The following is a 27991-nucleotide window of genomic DNA, read 5'->3' as shown; positions in this document are numbered from 1 at the left end:
CGTGTAAGGACCATTGGAGGAGCACATAGAAGGAACCTCCGTCCCACAGCACAAGACTGCTCTACATCAGTGCAGGTACCATCTCCACAATTGTCTCTCTAGGCTTTCTTTTCTTGAGCTGCTTTGTTCCCCTGCTAGGGCTAAATCACCTGTGAGGCAGGAAAGCTGTCTACAGTATAGCTCAGGGATCACCAATATTTTAAGTCCTATGGGCACACTTAGAATTTTGAGTGAGTGCTGTGGGAGGTCCCCCCCCGCCTGTCACTTATCTCTCTTCTCCCCCAAATCACCCCTCTCAAATAAAAGGAGAATGCATGCACATACACACTTCACAGGTATCTGGGAATTATCTCGAGCCTTTTAAAGTACACACAGCTGAAAGAGGATGTGGGAACCTGCAGCACTATAGAAATTTCCAAGGGAAGAAAAAACTAACCACCCTTACCATCTCAGGACTAAGGGGGCAGTCAGGGGTTCCCAGAGGCTTTGTGGGTGCCAGCGAAAGGCCTCAAAGGTCCCATTGCAGTCATTAATGCAATGCTGGTAATCCCTGGTCTAGCTCTTCCCTTGGATGATTTCCCTATCATTATAGCCACTTAAGCGGCAGACTAAGAATCCCAGGAAACTGTGATGGTTTAGTTTAACAGCTCCTATGACCAGGTATGGTCTGCTGTTTGTTATGATTATGCATGCATCCATCCTTTATTTTTCCATTTTTCTATTTTTCGTTTGCTGTATGGTTGGTTATGAATTTATTGTAATGCCAAATTATCTCAGAGGCAGGAAATCTCTGTTTTGCCTTTCCTCAGACCTATTTCCCCCACCTGTCATTATACTCTTTTGGTGGGTGGTGGGCAGTGAAGCTGAAGGAGACATATTTCCTTGATTTTAATGTCAATTAATTGTAATTAACAATAATAATTCGGATGTCCTTTTTGTTTTTCCTTTCTAAACATTCTGAACAGCTGTTTAATTCATTCTCTTTTTACTTTGGCTCTAAGTGGCATTGCTATTTTTTTTAAATGAACTTATCGTAAGCTATTTTGAGAATTTTTTGTAATACAAAGCAGGGACATTTGTTTCTTCTGTAATGTTCTTTTGTTCAGGATATATGTTTTTGAAAGAAATATATTGCCTCCCTAGCCCAGCCCAGCCCAGCAGGTCTGTACCAAGGGGGAAAAATTGATGTCCTTCATTCCCTCTCCCCTTAAAAGAGGGTACAAATGTTTGGAGAAGGTGGGTTAAGCTTGATTCAGCACAAGGGAAAGGATTAAACATTTACCCCAGAGCCTCTATCCTGATTGAAACTGGAAGTCTGTGTATCTGTTTTAAATTTCAAGAAGGTGGAAGATCTGATTTAGTGATCTGCTACACTGCATCAATTCATACCAGTGTCATATCATTTGTTTCTCTGTTGCTGTTTTCTTATTCATGGACATTGGTTGTGTAATTAGCCCTGCTTCACCCTGGCCTTGTCCTGGGGTATTGTTTAGGCAGTGGGTTGTTGCTATTATCGATACTTATTTTTTTGATTGATACTGATTGATACTGATATTTTATCTTACATCTTATTGTGATTTATATGGAACTTGTTCAGATTGGTTATTATGTTGTAATTATGTAGTTTTTCAATGTCGTTAGCTGCCTTGAGCATGCTTTGAACTATGTAAAGGTGGCTAACGAATAAAACTATGTTTGTATATATCCTGGGATCCTGGGATATTGTGCAGAGGGCAATCAATGGAACTTTGGATTTTCGCAGCCTCTAACAATTTACATCACTCTCTTTTAATAGCTACAACTGTAGAAGAGAGAGCTTGTAGCCTGAATCTCAACCAATCCTTGGGAAGCAATGGAGAAAGTAGACACAGAGACTTTAAGGGTGAAGCCCCACAAGATGACTGTGGACCAGAAAATGAAGGATTTATTCCATCACTTTCCTAAGCCAGGTGAAAAACAATGCTTTGCTTTTAGATTTGCTGCCCAATAGAAATTCTGAAAACCTGCAGTGATCCTTAAATTAAATTAAAATTTCCATTATCCATATAGGCAAACAGGGGCATAACATACTGGAGGGCAGGGAGACTGTGACTCCTGGGGGCACAATTTTGAGGGGGCGCAAACCAGGCATCCCCATGCAGGAGCTGGTATCTGCGTGGATTCCTGTCCAGGCACGTCCTGGTGGGCCCTGTCCTCAGCTCCTCATCCTTCCCTGCCTGCTGCAGGGGTGTCTGGGCCCCAGAGTCTGACCTGGCATTGCCACTACACCCCAGACTTCTTCTTTGAATGGCTGTCTGACCAGCACAGTGCTCACTCACTCCTCACTCAGTATGTTCTCCCGATGGTGAGTTGGCACAGATGGAGGGAAGCAGGCAAGGGGCAACCTGAGCACAGCCTGACACTCCTCTTCATGGACATCAGGGGGATACACCTGTTCCCCCCTGTGTGGGCAGGCAGGCAGTGCAGTGTGGCATTGACGGTGAGGACTGGCCTTGTGTGGCAGGCTCCCTTCATCTTCTGCATCCCACGCCACAGTGCCTGTGCATCCACCTGGCTCCCACCTGGCCCAGAAGCCAGCAAACCCTGCTACGTCACCATAAGCATGTACACCAGCTGAGTGAAACAACATTCCCCATGGGAATATTTTCCATGTTGGTGGTTTAACATAAAAGCAAGGAGGACTTGTTCCCCAAAAGCTAGCCGTGTTAGTTTGTTTCAGCAAAAAACAAGTGGTACCTGTTGGACTATTTCCCTAACAATATAAGCTTTCATGAACTACACTGCATTTCATCAGATGCATGAAGTATTATCCTGAATTACTGGGTTATAGAATTTTTTGGGGGTGGAATGGGGGTCGTAAACAACCAGGACTATTTTTTTTAAAGTACATATTTCATGGACGATATTGTGTGCAAATATACTTGCAGATAACCAAATAGATATACTTCTTCATTAGCTAACCTCATTCATTCATTCATTCATTCATTCATTCATACATGCATGCTCTGTGCCCTAGGTTATTTTGCTTATCTCTTTTTCCCATGGTACAGGAAGACAAGAACATGGTTAGAATCAAAACTGATAAGCACACCAGCAGAGGGAGTTGATGGATTTCACCTGGAGAAACCAGTCAAACTAGTCTACTTGGGTTTCAGCCAGGTTGATCCCATTGGATTAAAGCTGAAAACAGCCAGTCAATAAAACTTGCAACTAGGCTGTCTCTTTGGCAATATATACACCTGTATTCTTTTTATTTTATTTTATTTTAAGAATATTTTTATTCACTTTCCACAAATAAAAAAGGATTACAACATACTTAAATTAACAAAATTGATATACACCATCACCAACTTATAACACAAATAGAAAATTTAAAACTCCTAACTTTCCTCACATATTTACATGACTTCCTCAAATCTCTCTTTGTTGAATTTCATTATAGTACATCTTTAGCAGTTTTCCTTTACCTGATTTTTGATTGACTGCTTGTTTTGTATTGTATGATTGTATTGTATGATGGGCGCAAATGCCGAATAAACATCTATCCCAGCAGTTTTCCAAATTCATTATTAAACTTTAAAAATCCTGAAAATTAACCTTCTTTTTAACATCTTCTATCTTTATTACCATAATTTTTCAATTTCACTATTTTCATTTTGAACCTAAGCCACAGCTTACTTCCAAAATCTTTCCAGTTTTCAATATAGACCTGTATTCTTCCTCCCAGATGAAGAGAAAGATAAACTAGGAACTCATTAGTGACTTGCCTGTGCAATATCTTAAGGATAGAGGAAGTCCTAGACTCACACCAGAAACTCCACAATGTTGCCACCATGGAAAATGTGTTGTGCCAATCATGGCTATCACCACTTCGCACAGAAGGGGAGAAAAGAATTGCAGCTCCAACACAGAAGAAAACAGATATGTCTGAAAAGTTGCTTGTTCCTTCTTTAGAATATTCCATTTTTTCCCTTGTGTATTGAAGTTTGTGTTACTTCTTTTCATCACAGATCATTCCAAGCCTCATATCGTAACCTTAGATAAGCCATGGCTCTACAGGGTTTGGGATATCAACCAGAAGTTCCTGTTCCTGAAGAACAACATGCTGGTAGCAGCCCCCAAAGATGGCAACTCACCCGGTAACAATGGTTATGATCCCTTCACATCTCACAGCTGCGACCTACACTGTTACTGATTGAACACTTGTGCAAATTCTGGGACTGGGTAACCAGGTGTCAGGATGTGTCTGATACAGCTGTGCTGTCTTCAGCTAGGATCAGAAATAGTGCTCCATAACTTTTCCATGGTCACACCCCACACTTATCACACTGATCTTTGCCTGTTTTTTGGTTCCAGATTACTTGGTGGCTATAACCCCCAATACAGCGAATCATGAAAACAAATTCCCCATCTTTTTGGGCACCCAAGATGGAGCACAAACCCTCTCCTGTGGTGAATCTGGTGGTCAACCTCAGCTGACCTTGGAGGTAGGTTTCATTTCTGGTTCAAAGTCACATTCAATGGCTTCAAAGTTCTTCTGCTTCTTCAGTTGCATCCAACGTGACAAAGACTTTAGATACTGGTATTCTCTGCTGTTTGCTCATTCTTTTTTTTTCTTAATCAGGGAATCCAAATGACATCTTTGCTAAATCGCTGCATTCCATTCTTCTCTCTGTTATCCTTCTGTGCTTCTTCCCTCTCCTTTGTCTTCCTAGCCTGTCTACTGGGGAGAGACAAAGATCTACTGAGGTTTTTAAGGGCTGCTACTGTCCTTTTGGACATGGGTGGCGCTGTGGGTTAAACCACAGAGCCTAGGGCTTGCCGATCAGAAGGTCGGCGGTTTGAATCCCCGCGATGGGGTGAGCTCCGGTTGTTCAGTCCCAGCTCCTGCCCGCCTAGCAGTTTGAAAGCACGTCAAAGTGCAAGTAGATAAATAGGTACCGCTCTGGCGGGAAGGTAAAGGGCATTTCCGTGCGCTGCTCTGGTTCACCAGAAGAGGCTTAGTCATCCTGGCCACATGACCCAGAAGCTGTACGCCGGCTCCCTCGGCCAGTAACACGAGATGAGCGCCGCAACCCCAGAGTCGGACACGACTGGACCTAATGGTCAGGGGTCCCTTTACCTTTACTTTTACTGTCCTTTTAGTGAAAGCAAACACTTCCTGATTGTACGTTCTGCACTCTTCTCCATTAGTTATGAATTTCTCCTTAATTATCCAGCTTCTGTTTCTATTTCCTGTTTTGTTTTTTAAATTCAGTAGTGAAACCTTCCTGGTTCGGTATATAAACAAAGTTTCAAACTCATGAAAGGCAGACAGGAATTGAAGCATGGCTGAAGAACCAGTGGTGGTTCAGATCTTGTTGGACTTTAACTCCCATCAGCCCTATCCAGGACAACAAATGGTCAGAGATGATAGGAACTGTAGTCCAACAACCTCTAGAGCAGTGTTTCCCAACCTTGTGCCTCCAGATGTTTTCAGACTACAATTCCCATCATCCCTGACCACTGGTCTTGCTAGCTAGGGATGATGGGAGTTGTAGTCCAAAAACATCTGGAGGCACAAGGTTGGGAAACACTGCTCTAGAGGGCCACAGGTCCTCCCTTCCTTTGAATGAAAGGCTTATCTCATGGCTGAATGCTTGGTGTATTCATGACACAACCCCAATTTAAACTTGAGGCTTCCAGTAAACTTTGATTTTGTATATGCTTTGGTTACAATCATTGGGATTTATCCCCAAGTCTCGCTTTCTCCCAGGCAACTGATGGCATCTGTTTGTGATGCAGTACAACCTTACTTACTACTAAACCTTTTGTATGTTTTAAAATTTTAAATAGGGTAAAGCCATTATGGATCTCTACAACGATGGCAAGGAACACAAGAACTTCACTTTCTTTTGTATAATTGGCAGCAGCACAGAGACTGGCAGCTTTGAATCTGCAGCATTCCCAGGTTGGTTCCTAAGCACGTCACCTGAGCCAAACCAGCCTATTCGTTTGAGTCGCCAAGGAGGTACTGAGATCACTCAGTTTTATTTTGAAAAAGTAAAAGGTGATTAGAACTTCTGAAAGAGGAGGAATGTTTTAATGCCAATGTATGTATATCCTAATCAAGTAACAAAAAACTTTTCAGTTCTAACATGTTCAGAACTTCCAGTATTCACTCATGCTACAAAAACACAAGGAAATTGCAGCTATCAAGAGTAGGGATGTCAATTTTGGTTGCTCTCAGTTTCTCATTTTTCCAGTCTTGTTCAGTTCTCCACATTTTCATATTAGTTTGCATTAAAAAAAAAGAGTGCCCAGGAATATCCATCAGCATTCTGGTGCAAATTTCTCATTAATGTTCACATTTTTGCATGCAATTGTACCTAGAGTGCTAGAGTCCTATCTAGTCAAGTTGCATGGGTTCACTTCCAATTTGTCACCTCTGAAGATGTGGACAGGCTGCTTGGATGAGTGAACCCGATCACCTGTCTCCTTGATCCTTGCCTATCTTGGCTCATAAAAGCGAGCCAGGAAGGGCTGGGCGATGGGCTCCGTGGGCTGGTGAATGCTTCCCTCTGCGCAGGAGCCTTCCCAGACCCACTGAAAGAGGTGGTTATTAAACGGCTTCTTAGAAAGCCATCTTTGGACCTGGCCAATATGGCCAACTATCGCCCAGTCTCAATTCTTCCATTCTTGGGCAAAGTGATTGAGCGGCTGGTTGCTGAGCAACTCCAGGCATGCCTGGGGGGTGCGGACCATTTGGATCCCTTCCAGCTGGGGTTCAGGCCTCATCATGGGACTGAAACTGCCTTGGTCTTGCTGGTCGGTGATCTCTGGTGGGCTAGGGACAAAGTAAAAGTTGTTTCCTAGTTCTGCTGGATCTCTCAGTGGCCTTTGATACCATCGACTATGACATCCTTCTGAACTGTCTAGAGGAGTTGGGAGCTGGGGACACTGTTATACAGTGGTTCCGCTCCTTCCTCCTGGGCTGTGTCCAGGAAGGATAAAAGGGTCAGACCCTAGGTTCCATCCTGGCTAATAACACAGCAAGAGTGGAATAATTTGTGCCGAGAAGATTGGATCTTTATATACCCTTGTATTCAAAGCAAATTCCAGAATGGATTGCAGCCTAGAGCTGAAATAAAACACTGACTCCCATGTCTTGGTTGAACTTTTGGTCACTTTATGAAATTCAAACATAAACAGAACCACGATAGATAGATAGATAGATAGATAGATAGATAGATAGATAGATAGTGAGCTATTGGTGTGGGAGCTAAATAAGAAAATCTCTGGAAAATGCCTGCAGATGTAAAGGTGACCAGCCCCTGCCAGGATAAGGGGAGGCAATTCCTCCTGCCTCCATCCCAGCCTCCTTCCTGCATTCCCACCCCGAGGCCAAAAAACTCCAAGTGGATGTGGTCAGTTTGACATGAAAGTCTACTCAATATTGATCCAGAGTAGGTTCCAATGTATAGTTAGCAGAGTAAAAATTCAAACACATTGCAGGATTCCCCAAAAATAGACCAGAAGCAATTGTATTTCATCCAGCACAGCTTTTCTGCTGCTGAAGGCAAATGAGCATAATGGTCACAAATCCAATACATTCAGGACTGGCCCTGTCCATAAGGAATCCAGTTGCAGCAGAATTATTATAAGTTACTGTAAGTTTAAGTTAAGTCCAAACCTTAACACTAAGCATACTATGTACAGAACACCACACCAGAAGGAAGAGAGATAGAAAGAGAAAGTGAAACCCAGACTCCTTCTGGCCTCTTATTATAGTCAGCGTGACCTTGACAGAAGAAATAACAGAACCAGTTTAATCCAGCTTTGCTCAGCTTCTCTGAAAGAATAACTCAAACGTCACGAACCTTCTGCTTGTTTCTTTCACACAGAGAAGCTTCCAGCACCCTCTTGAATTAATTAGAATAGGAAAGCTCTCTACACATCAGATCAATACTTTCTGCACTAAGAAATACAAACACTGCAGGGGTCAGCAAACTTTATCCTCAGGGGGCTGGTCCACTGTCCCTCAGACCTTGTGGGGGGCCGGACTATATTTTGAAAAAAAGCAAGAACGAATTCCTGCGCCCCACAAATAACCCAGAGGTGCATTTTAAATAAAAGCACACACTCTACTCATGCAAAAACACCAGGCAGGCCCCACAAATAACCCAGAGATGCATTTTAAATAAAAGGACACATGCTACTCATGCAAAAACGCGCTGATTCCCGGACCATCCATGGGCTGGATTGAGAAGGCAGTTGGGCCGGATCTGGCCCCCGGGCCTTAGTTTGCTTACCAATGCGCTAAAAGAACACTACTGAAGGATCGAACATAATTTATTATGAACCCCAGTTCTGAGTACAAAGTAACCAAGTGTGTTTGTTGGCAAATGTACCCCAAGCCCCTAATAAAGGAAAAACTTCCTTTCTGCAAGTTTGCAATTTACGAAGGGTGAATGAAAGTTTAGTCTGACTGACTGAACATTGTCAGAGTTGGCAGCATCTAGCAGTAAGGAAGCAACTATCTCTGAAACTTGGAATCGAAGTTTGTAAACTTGCTACAGGAAGGGACTCATGGGGAGGATTCGTATGATCTTTTGTATGCTTGCAAAAAATGGCTTATCTGCTTTGGAACGCTATCAACAGTAGCTGACACGGCCAGCTTGTTTGCAACAACAGAATATATTGCTTTGATTGCTCCGAAGTGCTTTTATTAGGGAAGCTGAAATGTCAACTTTTGGAAGACAGTATGTCCTGTTCCATACATCAACTTTTGGCTTACAATTTCTTGGCTCACTGTATGTCCTGTTCCATAAATCAGTGTTTTTCAACCTTTTTTGGGCAAAGGCACACTTGTTTCATGAAAAAAATCACGAGGCACACCACCATTAGAAAATGTTAAAAAATGTTAAAAAATTTAACTCTGTGCCTATATTGACTATATATAAAGTAATTTTTCAATTTTTCCCACGGCACACCAGGCAACATCTCGCGGCACACTAGTGTGCCGCGGAACAGTGGTTGAAAAACACTGCCATAAATCATGCCAGAGTTTTGGCCTGCAATATAATATGCTCATACGTCATGTAGACTTGCTTTCTGAAAACTATATAAACCTGCTCTGAACCGAGTTCTGTGCTTCAGTCTGTTGGGACTGTGGCCTAGCTGTGGCAGATATAATAAAGACGTCTCCTCGAACAGCCTGGGTCTGTCGTTTGACTGAGAACACCCGCAACTCTACTTCTGATCTACGAAAAATGGCCCTTTCATTCTAAAGAAAAGAAATGATTTCACCACCTCCTTAAAATAAAGCTCCATCGGCCTAATACATGCCTCCCAAGGAAATATGAAAACTCGATTCAGGTGGTTAGAGTGGTGCTGATAATGCCAAGGTCATTTCCATGAATGCAGGGGGTCACTGCAGCAGAAGGGATCAGGCCTGTTGGATTTCCAATCAGTTAAAACACTCAGTGTTTGGATGGGCCTAGTTAGCTCCTTCACCAATACAAATGTGAAAAACATGTGTGCATCCCATATAATACAACGGTGAGAAGTAATAAAAGCTGACTCTTCACGCTTATAAGAAATAAGAATAGCCTGCACTTATAGCTTACACATTTAATAGAATGCACCATAGTTATTCATTTAACCTATAAGTTAAAGGGACCCCTGACCGTTAAGTCCAGCCGTGAACAACTCTGGGCTTGCGGCACTCATCTCGCTTTACTGGCCGAGGTAGCTGGCGTACAGCTTCCGGGTCATGTGGCCAGCATGACTAAGCCGCTTCTGGAGAACCAGAGCAGCGCACGGAAACGCTGTTTACCTTCCCGCCGGAGCAGTACCTATTTATCTACTTGCACTGGCATGCTTTCGAACTGCTAGGTTGGCAGGAGCTGGGACCAAGCAACGGGAGCTCACCCTGTCGCAGGGATTCGAACCGCTGACCTTCTGATCGGCAAGCCCTAGGCTCTGTGGTTTAAACCACAGCGCCACCCGCATATCTATAGATATATTCTAAACCCCAAATCATGTAGAAAAATAATTAACAATGTCTGTTTATTTGCAAATGTACCCAAGGCTGAAATCAAAAATGACCATTAATCTTTGGTTTCTTTCTGTCAGTAAAAATTTCTCCGGGGGTGGAGATATTGCTAATCCAACAGCCACACTGTCTTATCAATACAACAAGCCTTTCATTTTTAATTAAGCACCCATAATTTCTTAGGAAACATGCATTACAGAGCTTTATTTTTAAAAAAAACCCCGAAAGAGGCTCACTATTTACAGTAAATCTGGAGAGAGCTAAGGGAATTTCTCTTTTGAATCCATGATGTTTCTGGGTTGGTTCATGAGCACCCTTTCTGAGCCAAACAAGCCTCTTGCTCAGAGTCAGCAAAGAGCTGCTGAGATCACTTTGTTTCATTTTGAAAGCAACAACCATTTTTAATAGATCAGATCCACTGGTATTGTGGGGGGGGGGGGGAATCAGAAGGTTGCTGCTATCCATGCTTGGCATCTGTCTGTCTTGGGAGACAATGGGGCAGTGTACCTTTTGGACAAACGGACAAACTGTTGGAGAATTACAGTGCCTTCTGGGGCTGTAGAAACCAATGCAGGAGAGACATGTTTTGTTGCAGTTGAGGAAGATGAAGGCGTCCAGTTGTACTGCTGCAGATGCACCATGGCGTTTCTTCTGTCTGCGCTCCTCCCAGCGGTCATTTCTTCTCTGGTCACTGCTATGGATACACAGCTTGACGGTCTGTCTCCAGGCACTGTGGTTGTCTGCAACGGATTCCCACACGGCAGTGTCAATGTTGTCAGCCTTCATGTCACGCTTGCAGAGATCTTTGTAATGCAGAGTTGGTCTGCCAACTGACCACCAGGAAGCTGTCTAAAACCCTTCTGGTAAACTTGTTAGGTTACTCACATGTGATGATTCTGAACACCATAATCAAGGTTCAAAAATCCTTAGGTGGTATAAGGTGAAGCCTCAGACAATGGTTGCAGGCTTTAAAAAAGGAAATATCTAGATGGGATGGTGCCTTAGACTGTTAAAGCATGACGTTACAGCTCTACCCAGCTTGGAGACCCTTCTCCTAATTTCTCTAGTGTGAAGGTTTTCCAAAGTTAGTGGTGAAAGAAAAGCACTCTGGACTTGCTTAAAAGCAGCTCATTCTTAATTTGCATTAAGAATACAAATTCAGAGGTGCCAGGTTGGAGCCTTGGTGAATCCAGATGAATCCAGATGAAAGTTAAACCTGTCCCTTCTCCCGGAGTATTGCCAAAATACTCTGTTTCCATTTCAACCACGGAGGCAAAGATGAAATCACTCTCACACAGCAAAGGCACAAGAGCTGGAAAGTTACTAGCTACTGAGTGAGGAAATGGGAAATAGGTTTTTGCAATTTCACAATAGTGTGAGTCCCCTGGTCATTTTAATATTTGGTGTTGATAATCACAAATATGTAGGGTCAAAATCTACAGTGTTGGCCAGAAATATTTATTGGGTTCCAAATGTAACAAAATAGTGTGAAGGTTCTCCATCCATGTTACAAAAAGCAGTGGGCGGGAAGATGAGGAAACAACAGCGGAAGCTACAGATATTAGGCGGATATTATAGGCATGAACCGACGTTGAGAGTTAATCCCAAAATGGAGGCTGCATACTGAATTAGTCTCTGCTAATTAGGTCTCAGGTTACACCAAGGATTCTGCAATAAATGACTGTTCCTCATTTATTAAAAAAACAACAACCCCCAGAAACAATAGAATGTAAGAAGAGGCCGCTGGATCAAGCGAGTAGGTCAGGGGTCAGCAAACTTTTTCAGCAGGGGGCCGGTCCACTGTCCCTCAGACCTTGTGGGGGGCCAGACTATATTTTGAAAAAAAAATGAACAAATTCCTATGCCCCACAAATAACCCAGAGATGCATTATAAATAAAAGGACACATTCGACTCATGTAAAAACACGCTGCTTCCTGGATTGTCCGCAGGCCGCATTTAGAAGGCAATTGGGCCACATCCGGACCCTGGGCCTTAGTTTGGGGACCCCTGTAGTAGGTGATGTAGCCCAGCATTGCGTTCCCACACAGGGGCGTAGGAGGGGGGTGTAGGGGGCAGTTTGCCCCATGTTCCATAATGGTGGGGGGTGACAAATTATCAAGGAACAATTACTGCCCTACTAGGGCAGTTCATAAAAATCCCTTTTTTATATAAAAAAATGCCTGCTCCAAAGGTCTTATATTACTATACTAGGGATTATATAGCTATATATGAAATTTCATGCATATTGGTTAATATCTTGACCCTCCTCCACCAAAATAGCTGTTTACTTGGCTGTTTTCCTATGTCATGATGGCTGAAATTTCAGTTCAGTGGAGTACTTACTGTTCCCAACCCTAACCCTGTGGAAAGCCAACTAATTAGACTTTATTTGATTTTGAGATGTTTTTAGGAGGTAATTTAATTATTGTTTGATTTTATACCAATGTTATGTATCTGATGTTAGCCACCCTGAGCCCGACTTCGGCCGGGGAGGACGGGATAATAATAAAAATTATTATTATTATTGTTACTTGTTATTATTCCTTTGTAAGAAAATATGAAATAACGTAAAACAATTTTTGCAGGGGAGGGGGATCAATGGGGGGGGTGACAAGAAATTTTCTGCACTGCGTACCACCTGACCTTCCTATGCCTCTGTTCCCCCAGTTGCTAGCCAGGGATCTAAGCTCATTAATGATCTCCCTAGTCCCATGGACTGCAAGAAGATCAAACCTATCCATTCTCAAGGAAATCAGCCCTGAGTGCTTACTAGAAGGACAGATCCTGAAGTTGAGGCTCCAGTACTTTGGCCACCTCATGAGAAGAGAAGACTCCCTGGAAAAGACCCTAATGTTGGGAAATATGGAGGGCACAAGGAGAAGGGGACGACAGAGGATGAGATGGTTGGACAGTGTTCTCCAAGCTACTAACATGAGTTTGGCCAAACTGCGGGAGGCAGTGAAGGATAGGCGTGCCTGGCATGCTCTGGTCCATGGGGTCACGAAGAGTCAGACACGGCTGAACGACTGAACAACAAAGTCCCCAGCAAATGTTATTCAGGTACTAAGGAAGCAAAGGAATGATTGTGTTGTAATCAAAGGACTCTTCATAATGTTCAGGGAGTGGTTTATGAATATTCATTCTTAGCATTCTAAGTAGGATCGGAGCCAACTTTTCCAAGTACTTTCAAGGTAGTTAGTTTTAATGTCATTTCTGAGTGTGCAAGATGCACTTGCTTAGACACGAGATGCATAATGCCCCTGGTGCTACCATTTGTTAAGCTGAGCACAAGAGCCTTCCAGGTTGTTCTTGCTCTTGTGGTTGGTGCAGACTATGAGCCCAGCAAATGCCAGCCTCACCCCCAATGTATTAACTGTTGACCAGAGCAGAGAGGAAAAGGTGGGAGTAAGTGTTTGGAGAAGGGTGGAATGGAGTATTCCTTCAGGGAGTTGATAGCATAAGGAAGCTTCAAGCCTTTGTCTCTGGAATTTTGGATTCCTTGCTTTGTAAAAGTCTGTGCCAGGCTGCTGGTAATTAATGCTGGAGATCAAAGCAGCCAAAGGAATGAGGAAGCAACAGCATTTAATTGAGAAGGGGGACAAGGCCAACAGCTGAGTCTTCCTTGTTAGTTCTTTTAGCAACGCAAGTGTGAAACTTGGTAGCACATCATTAGACTTATGCAAGCAGCATTGCAGAATGATCTGTCTCACTGCTGTCAACCCTCCCTGCTGTTTCCCAATGCTATAATAAGGGAATTTCCCGCAAAAAAGGTAAACGTTGACAGCTATGTCTTCTCTTTTCTCTCAAATATTTTATAATACAAATGGTCAAATGAATCCATCCTTGCTCAGAAGTTCTTCTATCAAAAGTACTTCAAAAACAAAACAAAACAAAAACAAAAATAAAAAAACAATAAAATAAAATAAAACCCAAAACAAAAAAAAAACAGATGGAAATCCCACTACTAGGCATTTCCCAAAGAGCCTGTGAAGTTTTGTGCAGCTGATAGACCTGAAAAACTGGTTAAATTAGTATTTCAAGTGCTAAGAATCTGACATGTAAATTAGCATGCAGCATGCAAACCACACCTACCAGCCTCACTGAGCAGCAATAAAATGCTGTGCAAATCCCAGGGGAGAGCAGAGAGAAGGATCTCTCCCAAGGCAGAGGACTTTATCACATCAGTGCAGGTACCACTTCCTTAATTACTTATCTGAACTGCCTGTCTCTGTGTTGAAATGTTATCTACAACCTGCTGCCTTCTAGATTTTATTGGACTGCTATTCCCATCTTCTATGAGCGTTGGCTATGCCAGGTTGGAGTCCACAACATTTGGAAGGCACCAGGTTAAGGAGCAGTATGCCAGATTGTCTGCTTCCACTGGCTTTCCTCTTGCCAATGTTCCCCATCTAGCATGCTTCTTTTTGTGCAAGATATATCTTTCGAAACAAGGCAGCTTCAAACTATGGGCTGTGTTGGACAGTCAAATGGGTTCCCTCGGGAGGTGGTGGACTCTCCTTCCTTAGAGGTTTTTAAGCAGAGCTTGGATGGCTATTTGTTTGTACCTTGGTTCTTCAACTTAATCCGTTCTGGGAGTCCATTTGACTCCTGAAACCATTCGAAAACCAAGGCGCGCCTTCCGTTTGGCTGCAGGAGTTTCCTGCAGTCAAGCAGAAGCTGTGTCGGACATTCGACTTCCGAAAAACATTCACAAACCAGAACACTTCTGGGTTTGCAGCGTTTGGGAGCCAATTTGTTTGGCAACTAAGCCGTTCGGGAACCAAGGTTTGACTGTATGGGAAATGCATCCGGAAGACAGAATGTATCCAGGAGCTAGTGGTCTGACTTGGAGCCCTTCCTGCCTCTGTTCCTTCCCCTTCCCTCTCTCTTGTTAAGTTTTCTGATGGAATGTATTCATCGCTATTTTACAATATGAATGTTTTTGAGAACAGTCCTAAATGTTTGGGAATGTTGGGAGGAGGTGAAGCCCCCCTCTCAGAGCTGCCTTATCAGTTGTGGAGGATAGTGCTGGATACCATCTTTCATGTTTGTTGTGGTTTGAGAAAGTGAGGCATTGGGAAGGGGTGGCTAATGGATGATCTGCACGTAGCCAGTCTTGAAGGCTACACAGGTTATCTATAAAATCTGATGGTTTGGGCAGAGTTTCTCTGAAGCTCGTGCATAGACTGATCAGCTGCAGAGCCATGCAAACTGAGGCTACCTGGGGGAGTCACTTCGCAACTTCTTGAGGGCTTCCAAGTGGCAGATTGAAGTGCTTGCTTGGTATGTATACATTGCTTACTGTTTTAGAATAAAATCTTTAATCTTCTCACTCGTGTATTTTGTATTGCTTCTGAATCTCATTTTAAAAGAACCACCTTCCCTTTGGTAAGACACTGTCCTGCATGCTTTAGTTGAGATTCCTATATTGCAAGGGATTGGATTAGATGACCCTCATAGTCCCTTTCAATTCTACCATTGTATGATCTATAGATGAAATAAACCAAACCGGAAGCTCGTTGGGGATTGCAGCTTAAGACGTCACTCTCTTTTAAAAGATCCCCCTACAGAAATCTGAACTTCATATAGTCTGAACCTCAACCACTCCTCAAGAAGAACGGGAGGAAATGGGGGAGGCTGAAATGATGAAACCCCACAAAACCGTACAACAGGAAATGAACGATTTATTCAATCACTTTAAGAAGCTACCTCCAGGTGAAAAATAATTCTTTACTTTTCTATTCATCCCTCAAGCTAAGTTTCCAAACTATGCCAATAAGCATTATGCCAATAGTTCTTTTTATTTATTTTATTTTTTTGCCTTTTTAACCATCCAGGTACGGTTGTGATCCACAAATTACCAGGTCCCTGGTACTTCAAAATTTGGGATATTAACCAGAAGTACCTCTTGTTAGTGGGTGACCGGCTGCTCTCAGCTCCCAGGAATTCCAACTCACCAGGTAACAGCTCCTACCATGCTTCTCAGTTCCTCCACCCCAGGTGGCTGGCTGTTCTCAAGTGGAACTAGGTAACCAAGTTTCAGGGGGGTGTCTGATTCAGCAGGGCTGGGCCAAGACATTTTTCTGCCTAAGACAAAAGACAAGCCAATGCCCATCCTTCATTCCAGGCATGGAAGCTAACTGGATTGGCAGTTGAATCTTTTTTAATGCTGGGAGCAAGATAGCCTCACTCTTCCTAATGGTAGGGCCAGCCCTGTTGTCTTGGGTGAAGGACAAGATAGTGTCTTTCCATTCCACATATACTAGAATCTGCCTGGCAGTGGCATTTGAATCTTACTTCATCACTAGTAATGGGACAACATCCTTGACCACACCCAGGGGAAATGGACTAGCTTAAGTACACGGGGATTTGCTGCCTGAAGTGAGCGTCCCACTTTGCCTAGTGGCAGGGCCAACCCAGTGAAGCGGCAGCATCTTCTTAAACAAGGCTCAGCAATGCTGTTGTGGGACTTATCCATGGGGTTCATAAGAGCCACTGTGAAATGGGGAAGAGGAGTGTTCTGGGCTGAGTCTGATGTAATGCAATGCCTTTAGTCACCAGTTACATAGGCAAGTGCCAAGTCAATCCATTGCTCTATCCTGCCCAGATCACTGGTCCATTTCTCTTATTCCAAGGCTAGTCCATGTAGTCTCACTTATTCCAATTGACAGTGGTTCTCCAAAGGTATCAGTCAGAGAATGATCTGTCATACCATCTGCCACATGAACATTTTAACTTGGAGATGGGGAGCCTGTCCCCCTCCAGATATTGCATGGACCATTGGCCATGTTGGCTGGAAGTTGAAGTCTAAGAACAACCTTGAAGGGGAGGCACTGGTCTTCCATTCCTGCTTCAGCTAGAGATGACAGATAGAGCTAGTCAATCAGCATTGTGCAAACCTTGCTTGTCACCAGGTGAGAAAATGCAGTCTTCATGCTACAGGAAAAGATGTTGCACGTGTGTTGCAACTGTGGTGAGTGGTCTCCATAGTGGACTCACCACAGCCTTATATTGAAATATCTTTCTGTGGCTCCCTTCTTTCAGATCTACACACTTGGATAGTTAGCAACCCATAGAAGGAAGACACAGCTGGCAGGGTACAAATTTGGGGCTATTTCTTCAATTGGAAAAACCCATACAGCTTGAGAACAGCTCCCCAAATGGAGCAAATAACTCTGAGATTACAGAGGGAAAGGCTGGTATGGATTAAAATGAGGCACCATGGACAAGATGCATGCCCCAGGCACTGCAGAGAAGCAACAAAGAACAATGTTATGAAACAAACCTCTAATGCAGGTGCAGGGAAAGTTTGACCCTCCAGTTGCCTTAAGAGGCATGGCCAATAGCCAAGGATGTTGGGAGCTGTAGTTCAGCAACGTTGGGAGGGATAAAGGTTCCCCACACCTGTTATAATGGTTGACAGGTAAGGGCTGTAATTCACTGGTAGAGCACATGCCTGCAGAACAATGTGCGCTACCCCTTAGTTAAGCACCCATTTTAAGAGGTATCAGTATTATTTTTTTGGGGAAAATAATCCGTAAGAGGACTGAAGATACAAAATTTGTGGGATGTAAAATGCAGGAGCAGTCAAACACAACATTGCTAGAGTGGACATAGAAAGGAAACTCTAGGCCAGCCAGTCGGAACTCGCTGTTTCCCCTGGGCTGGGATAGACTTCCTCTGTGTAACTGGAGATGGGTATGGTCTCACCTGGGCAGGTTAACACAAAACCACAGGGGCGAGACTCCATCCCTCTCTCTTTTGGACCACGCTCTCAAAGAAGCTGCTTTGCTAACATGCTCTCTTGGCTTCCAGCCAAGAGAGGACAGAGGAGCTGTTTTCCCTTATGGAACAGTCTCCTGAGTAAATGTAACTTTTACTAAGTTTAAGTCTGCCGTCTGGGATCCAATTGTGAACAGATGGTTTCTCGTGAGTAAAAGTTTGTATACTTTCATAGAAGAACTGTGTAGTGTCTTATTTTGAGAGGGATTAATGGGGAAAATACCAGGACATTTATTACAAAGGTTTTAACAAACCTGAGCAAGCTATCTGCTGCATGGGTGTTTAAAAGGGGAATGAGAACTCTGCTAATTTCTGGGACTTGTAAACACAAGTTGGAAGAGGATATCTTAAACAATATATCCTCTCCTGCATCCCAAAACATTCCCACAAAATTGCCTGTGCACTGTGCAAGCTACCTGTGCTATGTAGTGGACCTCTCATGATATGAACATTGGGCATCCTTCTAGTATAGGGGTTGAGCTCCTTTCTAGAGACTTGTTCTTATGGGTCACTTCAACAGCTTTCAATCTGATTGGCGGCCTTCCATTCTCCTAAGACCCCTGCACCAATAATGCTTTCTCTCTCTCTCCCCCTCCCTTCCACCCTCTTTCTCTCCACTGATCCTGTTTCTGAGTTGCTCACCTCCAGAGGGGTTAATTGCTGTGATCCCAAATCAAGCTATTGGGAAAAAAGATGACAGAACATTTGCCATCTTTATGGGTAACGAAGATGGGGAACGTACTTTGTCCTGTGTGGAAGTTGGTGGTCAACCTCAGATAAAGTTAGCAGTGAGTTTCATTTGTGCTTCAACGTCTCTTTTGATTCCATATTTGTCACCCCATGTCTGTTTGAGAAGCTCAACATATGAGGTCTGAGCTGGCTGCTCCAACCTCAGACCACATGGCTCTAACAAGCTTCCCTTGAGTTCCTGTACCAATAATTTAGGAACTTTCACCACTGTAACTAAGCCAATTTTTACCACCTCTGTCTTCTGACTGATGTATGGAAGAGCACATGAACCTGGTCTTTGAAGTGTTTGTATGTAAACCAATTTTTAACTTACTAAATGTGTGGCCTTTGGGGGAAGAGATGAACTTAGAAGGAACTTAGAAAGGCACATTTTAAAGGTCTTACAGCCTATATTTCCACCCTTTACTTTGCTACATATTTTGTAATTTTAAATTTCTGATGGGGTTCTCTCACCAAAGAGTACTTGCCCCAAACCTGCATCTTGGCATCCAGGAATTCTCTTTTAATACCTATATTTTTTTCCTTGCCACCAACATAATGGAGTTGGGGGCAGGGGTAACTTCGGCTAGCTTGTGTGAGTTCTACTGTCTTCCTGTACTTAGGATTGCTCAGTATTGCCATGCCTCCTTCCTCCCTAACACCGCAGAGGGTTTTATAAGGTAACAGAGGGCCTCTTGTTTAGATGGATGAATTTAAATAAATTATTTTGCCAATTGTTGTGAAAATGTTTTTTTTTTAAGGGAGAAAAAATTATGGATCTATATAATAATAAAAAAGAGGAATCCAAGAACTTCAGTTTCCTCTGCAAGACTGGCAGCGGCAAGGAGACGGGCAGCTTTGAATCTGTAGCGTTCCCAGGATGGTTTCTTAGCACTTCGCCAGAGCCAAACAAGCCTATTGGTTTGAGCCAGCAAGGAGGTGCTGAGATCACTGAATTTTTCATGGAAAAAACAAATAAAGGGGCATGAGGTGCTGTTGCCATTCTATAGACCCTGTATAGGTGTATATTGCTGTATTGCATTTTTATGTTGTGAACCACCCTGAGATCTACAGATAAAGGATGGTATACACATTTAATAAATCATTAAACTGGATCAAAGGATGCAAAGGAATGATTGTGTTGTAATCAAAGGACTCTTCATAATGTTCAGGGAGTGGTATATGAATATTCATTCTTAGCATTCTAAGTAGGATCGGAGCCAACTTTTCCAAGTACTTTCAAGGTAGTTAGTTTTAATGTCATTTCTGAGTGTGCAAGATGCACTTGCTTGGACACGAGATGCATAATGCCCCTGGTGCTACCATTTGTTAAGCTGAGCACAAGAGCCTTCCAGGTTGTTCTTGCTCTTGTGGTTGGTGCAGACTATAAGCCCAGCAAATGCCAGCCTCACCCCCAATGTATTAACTGAGTCTTCCTTGTTAGTTCTTTTAGCAACGCAAGTGTGAAACTTGGTAGCACATCAACAGTACGCAAGCAGCATTGCAGAATGATCTGTCTCACTGCTGTCAACCCTCCCTGCTGTTTCCCAATGCTATAATAAGGGAATTTCCCGCAAAAAAGGTAAAGGTTGACAGCTATGTCTTCTCTTTTCACTCAAATATTTTATAATACAAATGGTCAAATGAATCCATCCTTGCTCAGAAGTACTTCTATCAAAAGTACTTCAAAAACAAAACAAAACAAAAATAAAAATAAATAAAACAATAAAATAAAATAAAACCCCAAACAAAAAAACAGATGGAAATCCCACTACTAGGCATTTCCCAAAGAGCCTGTGAAGTTTTGTGCAGCTGATAGACCTGAAAAACTGGTTAAATTAGTATTTCAAGTGCTAAGAATCTGACATATAAATTAGCATGAAGCATGCAAACCACACCTACCAGCCTCACTGAGCAGCAATAAAATGCTGTGCAAATCCCAGGGGAGAGCAGAGAGAAGGATCTCTCCCAAGGCACAGGACTTTATCACATCAGTGCAGGTACCACTTCCTTAATTACTTATCTGAACTGCCTGTCTCTGTGTTGAAATGTTATCTACAACCTGCTGCCTTCCAGATTTTATTGGACTGCTATTCCCATCTTCTATGAGCGTTGGCTATGCCAGGTTGGAGTCCACAACATTTGGAAGGCACCAGGTTAAGGAGCAGTATGCCAGATTGTCTGCTTCCACTGGCTTTCCTCTTGCCAATGTTCCCCATCTATCATGCTTCTTTTTGTGCAAGATATATCTTTCGAAACAAGGCAGCTTCAAACTATGGGCTGTGTTGGACAGTCAAATGGGTTCCCTCGGGAGGTGGTGGACTCTCCTTCCTTAGAGGTTTTTAAGCAGAGCTTGGATGGCTATTTGTTTGTACCTTGGTTCTTCAACTTAATCCGTTCTGGGAGTCCATTTGACTCCTGAAACCATTCGAAAACCAAGGCGCGCCTTCCGTTTGGCTGCAGGAGTTTCCTGCAGTCAAGCAGAAGCCGTGTCGGACATTCGACTTCCGAAAAACATTCACAAACCAGAACACTTACTTCTGGGTTTGCAGCGTTCGGGAGCCAATTTGTTTGGCAACTAAGCCGTTCGGGAACCAAGGTTTGACTGTATGGGAAATGCATCCGGAAGACAGAATGTATCCAGGAGCTAGTGGTCTGACTTGGAGCCCTTCCTGCCTCTGTTCCTTCCCCTTCCCTCTCTCTTGTTAAGTTTTCTGATGGAATGTATTTTGGCTTCTCATCGCTATTTTACAATATGAATGTTTTTGAGAACAGTCCTAAATGTTTGGGAATGTTGGGAGGAGGTGAAGCCCCCCTCTCAGAGCTGCCTTATCAGTTGTGGAGGATAGTGCTGGATACCATCTTTCATGTTTGTTGTGGTTTGAGAAAGTGAGGCATTGGGAAGGGGTGGCTAATGGATGATCTGCACGTAGCCAGTCTTGAAGGCTACACAGGTTATCTATAAAATCTGATGGTTTGGGCAGAGTTTCTCTGAAGCTCGTGCATAGACTGATCAGCTGCAGAGCCATGCAAACTGAGGCTACCTGGGGGAGTCACTTCACAACTTCTTGAGGGCTTCCAAGTGGCAGATTGAAGTGCTTGCTTGGTATGTATACATTGCTTACTGTTTTAGAATAAAATCTTTAATCTTCTCACTCGTGTATTTTGTATTGCTTCTGAATCTCATTTTAAAAGAACCACCTTCCCTTTGGTAAGACACTGTCCTGCATGCTTTAGTTGAGATTCCTATATTGCAAGGGATTGGATTAGATGACCCTCATAGTCCCTTTCAATTCTACCATTGTATGATCTATAGATGAAATAAACCAAACCAGAAGCTCATTGGGGATTGCAGCTTAAGACGTCACTCTCTTTTAAAAGATCCCCCTACAGAAATCTGAACTTCATATAGTCTGAACCTCAACCACTGCTCAAGAAGAAATGGAGAAAACAGGGGAGGCTGAAATGATGAAGCCCCACAAAACCGTACAACAGGAAATGAACGATTTATTCAATCATTTTAAGGAGCCACCTCCAGGTGAAAAATAATTCTTTACTTTTCTGTCCATCCCTCAAGCTAAGTTTCCAAACTATGCCAATAAGCATTATGCCAATAGTTTAGATTTTTTTTTTTTGCCTTTTTAACCATCCAGGTACGGTTGTGACCCAGGCATTACCAGATCCCTGGTACTTCAAAATTTGGGATATTAACCAGAAGTACCTCTTGTTAGTGGGTGACCGGCTGCTCTCAGCTCCCAGGAATTCCAACTCACCAGGTAACAGCTCCTACCATGCTTCTCAGTTCCTCCACCCCAGGTGGCTGGCTGTTCTCAAGTGGAACTAGGTAACCTAGTTTCAGGGAGGTGTCTGATTCAGCAGGGCTGGTCCAAAACATTTTTCTGCCTAAGACAAAAGACAAGCTAATGCCCATCCTTCATTCCAGGCATGGAAGCTAACTGGATTGGCAGTTGAATGTTTTTTTTTAATGCTAGGAGCAAGATAGCCTCACTCTTCCTAATGGTAGGGCCAGCTCTGTTGTCTTGGGTGAAGGACAAGATAGTTTCTTTCCATTCCACATATACTAGAATCTGCCTGGCAGTGGCAGTTGAATCTTACTTCATCACTAGTAATGGGACAACATCCTTGACCACACCCAGGGGAAATGGACTAGCTTAAGTACACGGGGATTTGCTGCCTGAAGTGAGCGTCCCATTTTGCCTAGTGGCAGGGCCAACCCAGTGAAGCGGCAGCATCTTCTTAAACAAGGCTCAGCAATGCTGTTGTGGGACTTATCCATGGGGTTCATAAGAGCCACTGTGAAATGGGGAAGAGGAGAGTTCTGGGCTGAGTCTGATGTAATGCAATGCCTTTAGTCACCAGTTACATAGGCAGGTGCCAAGTCAATCCATTGCTCTATCCTGCCCAGATCACTGGTCCATTTATCTTATTACAAGGCTAGTCCATGTAGTCTCACTTATTCCAATTGGCAGTGGTTCTCCAAAGGTATCAGTCAGAGAATGATCTGTCATACCATCTGCCACATGAACATTTTAACTTGGAGATGGGGAGCCTGTCCCCCTCCAGATATTGCATGGACCATTGGCCATGTTGGCTGGAAGTTGAAGTCTAAGAACAACCTTGAAGGGGAGGCACTGGTCCTCCATTCCTGCTTCAGCTAGAGATGACAGATAGAGTCAGTCAATCAGCATTGTGCAAACCTTGCTTGTCACCAGGCGAGAAAATGCAGTCTTCATGCTACAGGAAAAGATGTTGCACACGTGTGTTGCAAGTGTGGTGAGTGGCCTCCATAGTGGACTCACCACAGCCTTATATTGAAATATCTTTCTGTGGCTCCCTTCTTTCAGATCCACACACTTGGATAGTTAGCCACCCAATTGGAAAAACCCATACAGCTTGAGAACTGCTCCCCAAATGGAGCAAATAACTCTGAGATTACAGAGGGAAAGGCTGGTATAGACTAAAATGAGGCACCATGGACAAGATGCACACCTCAGGCATTGCACAGAAGCAACAAAGAACAATGTTATGCAGGTGTAGGGAAAGTTTGACTCTCCAGTTGCCCTAAGAGGCATGGCCAATAGCCAAGGATGTTGGGAGCTGTAGTACAGCAATGTTGGGAGGGATAAAGGTTCCTCACACCAGTTATAATGATTGACAGGTAAGGGCTGTAATTCACTGGTAGAGCACATGCCTGCATAACAACGTGCGCTACCCCTGAGTTTAGCACCCATTTTAAGAGGCATCAGTATTTTTATTTTTTATTTTTGTAAAAATAATCCAAAATTTGTGGGATGTAATACGCAGGAGCAGTCAAACACAACATTCCTAGAGTGGACATAGAAAGGAAACTCTAGGCCAGCCAGTTGGAACTCGCTGTTTCCCCTGGGCTGGGATAGACTTCCTCTGTGTAACTGGAGATGGGTGTGGTCTCACCTGGGCAGGTTAACACAAAACCACAGGGGCGAGACTCCATCCCTCTCTCTTTTGGACCACGCTCTCAAAGAAGCTGCTTTGCTAACATGCTCTCTTGGCTTCCAGCCAAAAGAGGACAAAGGAGCTGTTTTCCCTTATGGAACAGTCTCCTGAGTAAATGTAACCATTACTAAGTTTAAGTCTGCCGTCTGGGATCCAATTGTGAACAGATGGTTTCTCGTGAGTAAACGTTTGTGTACTTTCATAGAAGACTGTGTAGTGTCTTATTTTGAGAGGGATTAATGGGGAAAATACCAGGACATTTATTACAGAGGTTTTAACAAACCTGAGCAAGCTATCTGCTGCATGGGTGTTTAAAAGGGGAATGAGAACTCTGCTAATTTCTGGGACTTGTAAACACACGTTGGAAGAGGATATCTTAAACAATATATCCTCTCCTGCATTCCAAAACATTCCCACAAAATTGCCTGTGCACTGTGCAAGCTACCTGTGCTATGTAGTGGACCTCTCATGATATGAACATTGGGCATACTTCTAGTATAGGGGTTGAGCTCCTTTCTAGAGACTTGTTCTTATGGGTCACTTCAACAGCTTTCAATCTGATTGGCGGCCTTCCATTCTCCTAAGACCCCTGCACCAATAATGCTTTCTCTCTCTCTCTCCCTCCCTCCCTCCCTCCCTCCCTCCCTCTTTCTCTCTGCTGATCCTGTTTCTGAGTTGCTCACCTCCAGCGGGGCTAATTGCTGTGATCCCAAATCAAGCTATTGGGATAAAAGATGAAAGAACATCCGCCATCTTTATGGGTAACGAAGATGGGCAACGTACTTTGTCCTGTGTGGAAGATGGTGGTCAACCTCGCCTAAAGTTAGCGGTGAGTTTCAATTGTACTTCAACGTCTCTTTTGATTCCATATTTGTTACCCCTAGTCTATTTGAGAAGCTCAACATATGAGGTCTGAGCTGGCTGCTCCAAACTCAGACCACATGGCTCTAACAAGCCTCCCTTGAGTTCCTGTACCAATAATTTAGGAACTTTCACCACTGTAACTAAACCAATTTTTACTGCGTCTTCTGACTGATGTATGGAAGAGCACATGAACCTGGCCTTTGAAGTGTTTGTAAGTAAACCAATTTTTAACTTACTAAATGCATGGCCTTTGGGGGAAGAGATGAACTTAGAAGGAACTTAGATAAAAAGGAAAAAGAAGAACTACACCAACTGACAGGATTAGAAATTAAAAACAAAGTCAAGTATTTGGGAATCTATATAACGCCAAAAAGCATTAACCTCTTTGACGATAATTACAAAAAGGCATAGAAAGAAATAAAAACAAACATGGAAACATTGAATAAATTACACCTTTCACTATGGGGAAGAATATCGGTCGTTAAGATGAATGTCCTTCCAAAAATGATTTTCTTATTTCAAGCAATACCAATTTTGGGGGGCATGAAATGTTTCAAGGAATGGAAAAGAGATTTGGCGAAATTTATATGGAACGGTAAAAGACCGAGGATTAAGTATGAACTGTTAACGGACAGGAAAGAAAGGGGAGGATTTGCCATGCCAAACTTAGAACTATATCATGCGGCAGCAGGACTAAATTGGTTAAGGGAATGGATAACCTTGAAAGATCCCGAAATACTAGACCTGGAAGGTGTAGACAACAGGTATGGTTGGCATTCCTACTTACTGTACGAAAAGGTGAAGGTTCACAAAGGTTTCCTCAATCACTTAGTACGGAAATCATTATATTCAATTTGGGTGAAATTCAAAGGAATATTAGAACCAAAACTCCCACTGTGGACCTCACCCATAGATGTAATAACAATTAAAAAAGTGAACATGGAAGGAGGAAGAGCCACATATCAAATGTTATTGGAAGAAAAAGAGAATGAATTACATCTGAAAAAGTATGAAGAAATCAAAGAACACCTCACTGATTGGCTGCAATATTTTCAAATTTACCAAAGATTTATAATCGATAAAAAAATGGCATAGCAAAAGAAAAATCCAAATTTGAAAAAGAGGTGCTCCAAAGTAAGGGGAAGTATATTTCTCGTATTTACAATTTACTATTAGAATGGGAACTAAAAGAGGAAGAAGTAAAATCTGTGATGGTGACATGGGCCCAGGATTTAGGTTACAACATACTAATGGAGCAATGGGAAAGATTGTGGCGGGTGGACATAAAATTTACTGCCTGCTACAACCTAAGAGAGCATATACTAAAAGTGATGTATAGGTGGCATCAGACACCAGAGAAAATAGTAAAAATGTATAGAAATGGATCCCCTTTGTGTTGGAGGTGCGACAAAGAAATTGGGTCATATAAACATATGTGGTGGACTTGTCCAGCTATAAATAACTATTGGAATGAGATATATGAAGAACTCAAAAAATTGACAAAAAGTGCATTTAAAAAAAGACCAGAATTGTTCTTGCTAAGTATCCTGCCAGAAGAAATTAAAAAGGAAAAAAGAGTATTATGTATGTATGGCACAACTGCAGCAAGAATGTTAGTGGCCAGGAATTGGAAAAGTAAGGCTGTACGAACTATAGCTGATTGGCAGAACTTAATGATAGAATACCTGCAGTTAGCCAAAACAACGGGTAAAATAAGAGGACAGACGACCCAGGAGGTATGGAGAGAATGGAGGATATTTAAAGAATATTTAATGGATAGTGGTTTAAATGGAATCCTAGTAGCAGACGTAGATTGAACCTTAGATTAAGCAAATGGAGATCGTGAGAAGAAAAATATGAGTAACAAATGGGAATTATAACTGTACGTTATGTTAAACAAAAAAAAAGTAATATGAAATACAAAGAGGATAATTGGAAGTTTGAGAAAGTGTGTCCAAGTGTTGAAAGTTGGTTTGCATGGTATGTGAGTATAAATGTGTGCGTGTAAGTATTTATGTTTGAAAAATAAAAATAAAAATAAAAATAATAAAAAGAAGGAACTTAGAAAGGCACATTTTAAAGGTCTTACAGCCTATATTTCCACCCTTTACTTTGCTACATATTTTGTGATTTTAAATTTCTGATGGGGTTCTCTCACCAAAGAGTACTTGCCCCAAACCTGCATCTTGGCATCCAGGAATTCTCTTTTAATACCTATATTTTTTTCCCTTGCCACCAACATAATGGAGTTGGGAGCAGGGGTAACTTAGGCTGGCTTGTGTGAGTTCTACTGTCTTCCTATACTTAGGATTGCTCAGTATTGCCATGCCTCCTTCCTCCCTAACACCGCAGAGGGTTTTATAAGGTAACAGAGGGCCTCTTGTTTAGATGGATGAATTTAAATAAATTATTTTGCCAATTGTTGTGAAAATGTGTTGTTTTTTTAAGGGAGAAAAAATTATGGATCTATATAATAATAAAAAAGAGGAATCCAAGAACTTCAGTTTCCTCTGCAAGACTGGCAGCGGCAAGGAGACCGGCAGCTTTGAATCTGTAGCGTTCCCAGGATGGTTTCTTAGCACTTCGCCAGAGCCAAACAAGCCTATTGGTTTGAGCCAGCAAGGAGGTGCTGAGATCACTGAATTTTTCATGGAAAAAACAAATAAAGGGGCATGAGGTGCTGTTGCCATTCTATAGACCCTGTATTGGTGGTGTGGTAGAATGAAGTCCCGCAGAGATATAATTTTTCCAGGCTTAAGTTCAATACCCCACATTTCTATGCTTGCTATACATTTTTTAAATGTCCTACTGAAAATTCATTAGTATTTTAATGCAATTTTCTCCTACTACAGTGGTACCTCGGGTTAAGAACTTAATTCATTCTGAAGGTCAGTTCTTAGCCTGAAACTGTTCTTAACCCGAGGTACCACTTTAGCTAATGGGGCCTCCCGCTGCCGCCACACCATTTCAGTTCTCATCCTGAAGCAAAGTTCTTAACCCGAGGTACTATTTCTGGGTTAGCAGAGTCTGTAACCTGAAGCGCCTGTAACCTGAGGTACCACTGTATACACATTTAATGCTAC

The 27991-nt window shown here is 42.7% G+C and overlaps 2 protein-coding genes across 2 annotated transcripts; both read left to right on the top strand.

Annotated features, from left to right (window-relative positions):
- Positions 1 to 29: 29 nt before the first annotated feature.
- Positions 30 to 27757, top strand: LOC117060294. Its single transcript, XM_033172509.1, has 10 exons — positions 30 to 75; positions 1796 to 1949; positions 4011 to 4139; positions 4357 to 4487; positions 5836 to 6054; positions 15647 to 15752; positions 15875 to 15997; positions 18468 to 18607; positions 19310 to 19569; positions 27617 to 27757. The coding sequence occupies exons 2-9, from the start codon at positions 1853 to 1855 to the stop codon at positions 19535 to 19537; spliced, it is 1173 nt and encodes a 390-aa protein (XP_033028400.1). The 5' UTR covers positions 30 to 75; positions 1796 to 1852; the 3' UTR covers positions 19538 to 19569; positions 27617 to 27757.
- On the top strand, positions 20343 to 27618 carry LOC117060293 (interleukin-1 receptor antagonist protein-like). Its single transcript, XM_033172508.1, has 5 exons — positions 20343 to 20548; positions 21865 to 22086; positions 22202 to 22390; positions 24734 to 24873; positions 27357 to 27618. Exons 2-5 carry the CDS (start codon positions 21990 to 21992, stop codon positions 27582 to 27584), a joined length of 654 nt encoding a protein of 217 aa, XP_033028399.1. The 5' UTR covers positions 20343 to 20548; positions 21865 to 21989; the 3' UTR covers positions 27585 to 27618.
- Positions 27758 to 27991: the final 234 nt, after the last annotated feature.

Source organism: Lacerta agilis, chromosome 15 (assembly GCF_009819535.1).
Source record: "Lacerta agilis isolate rLacAgi1 chromosome 15, rLacAgi1.pri, whole genome shotgun sequence".
NCBI lineage: Eukaryota > Metazoa > Chordata > Lepidosauria > Squamata > Lacertidae > Lacerta > Lacerta agilis.
The sequence above is the reverse complement of the archived record's forward strand: the minus strand, read 5'-3'. Positions and strand labels throughout refer to the sequence as shown.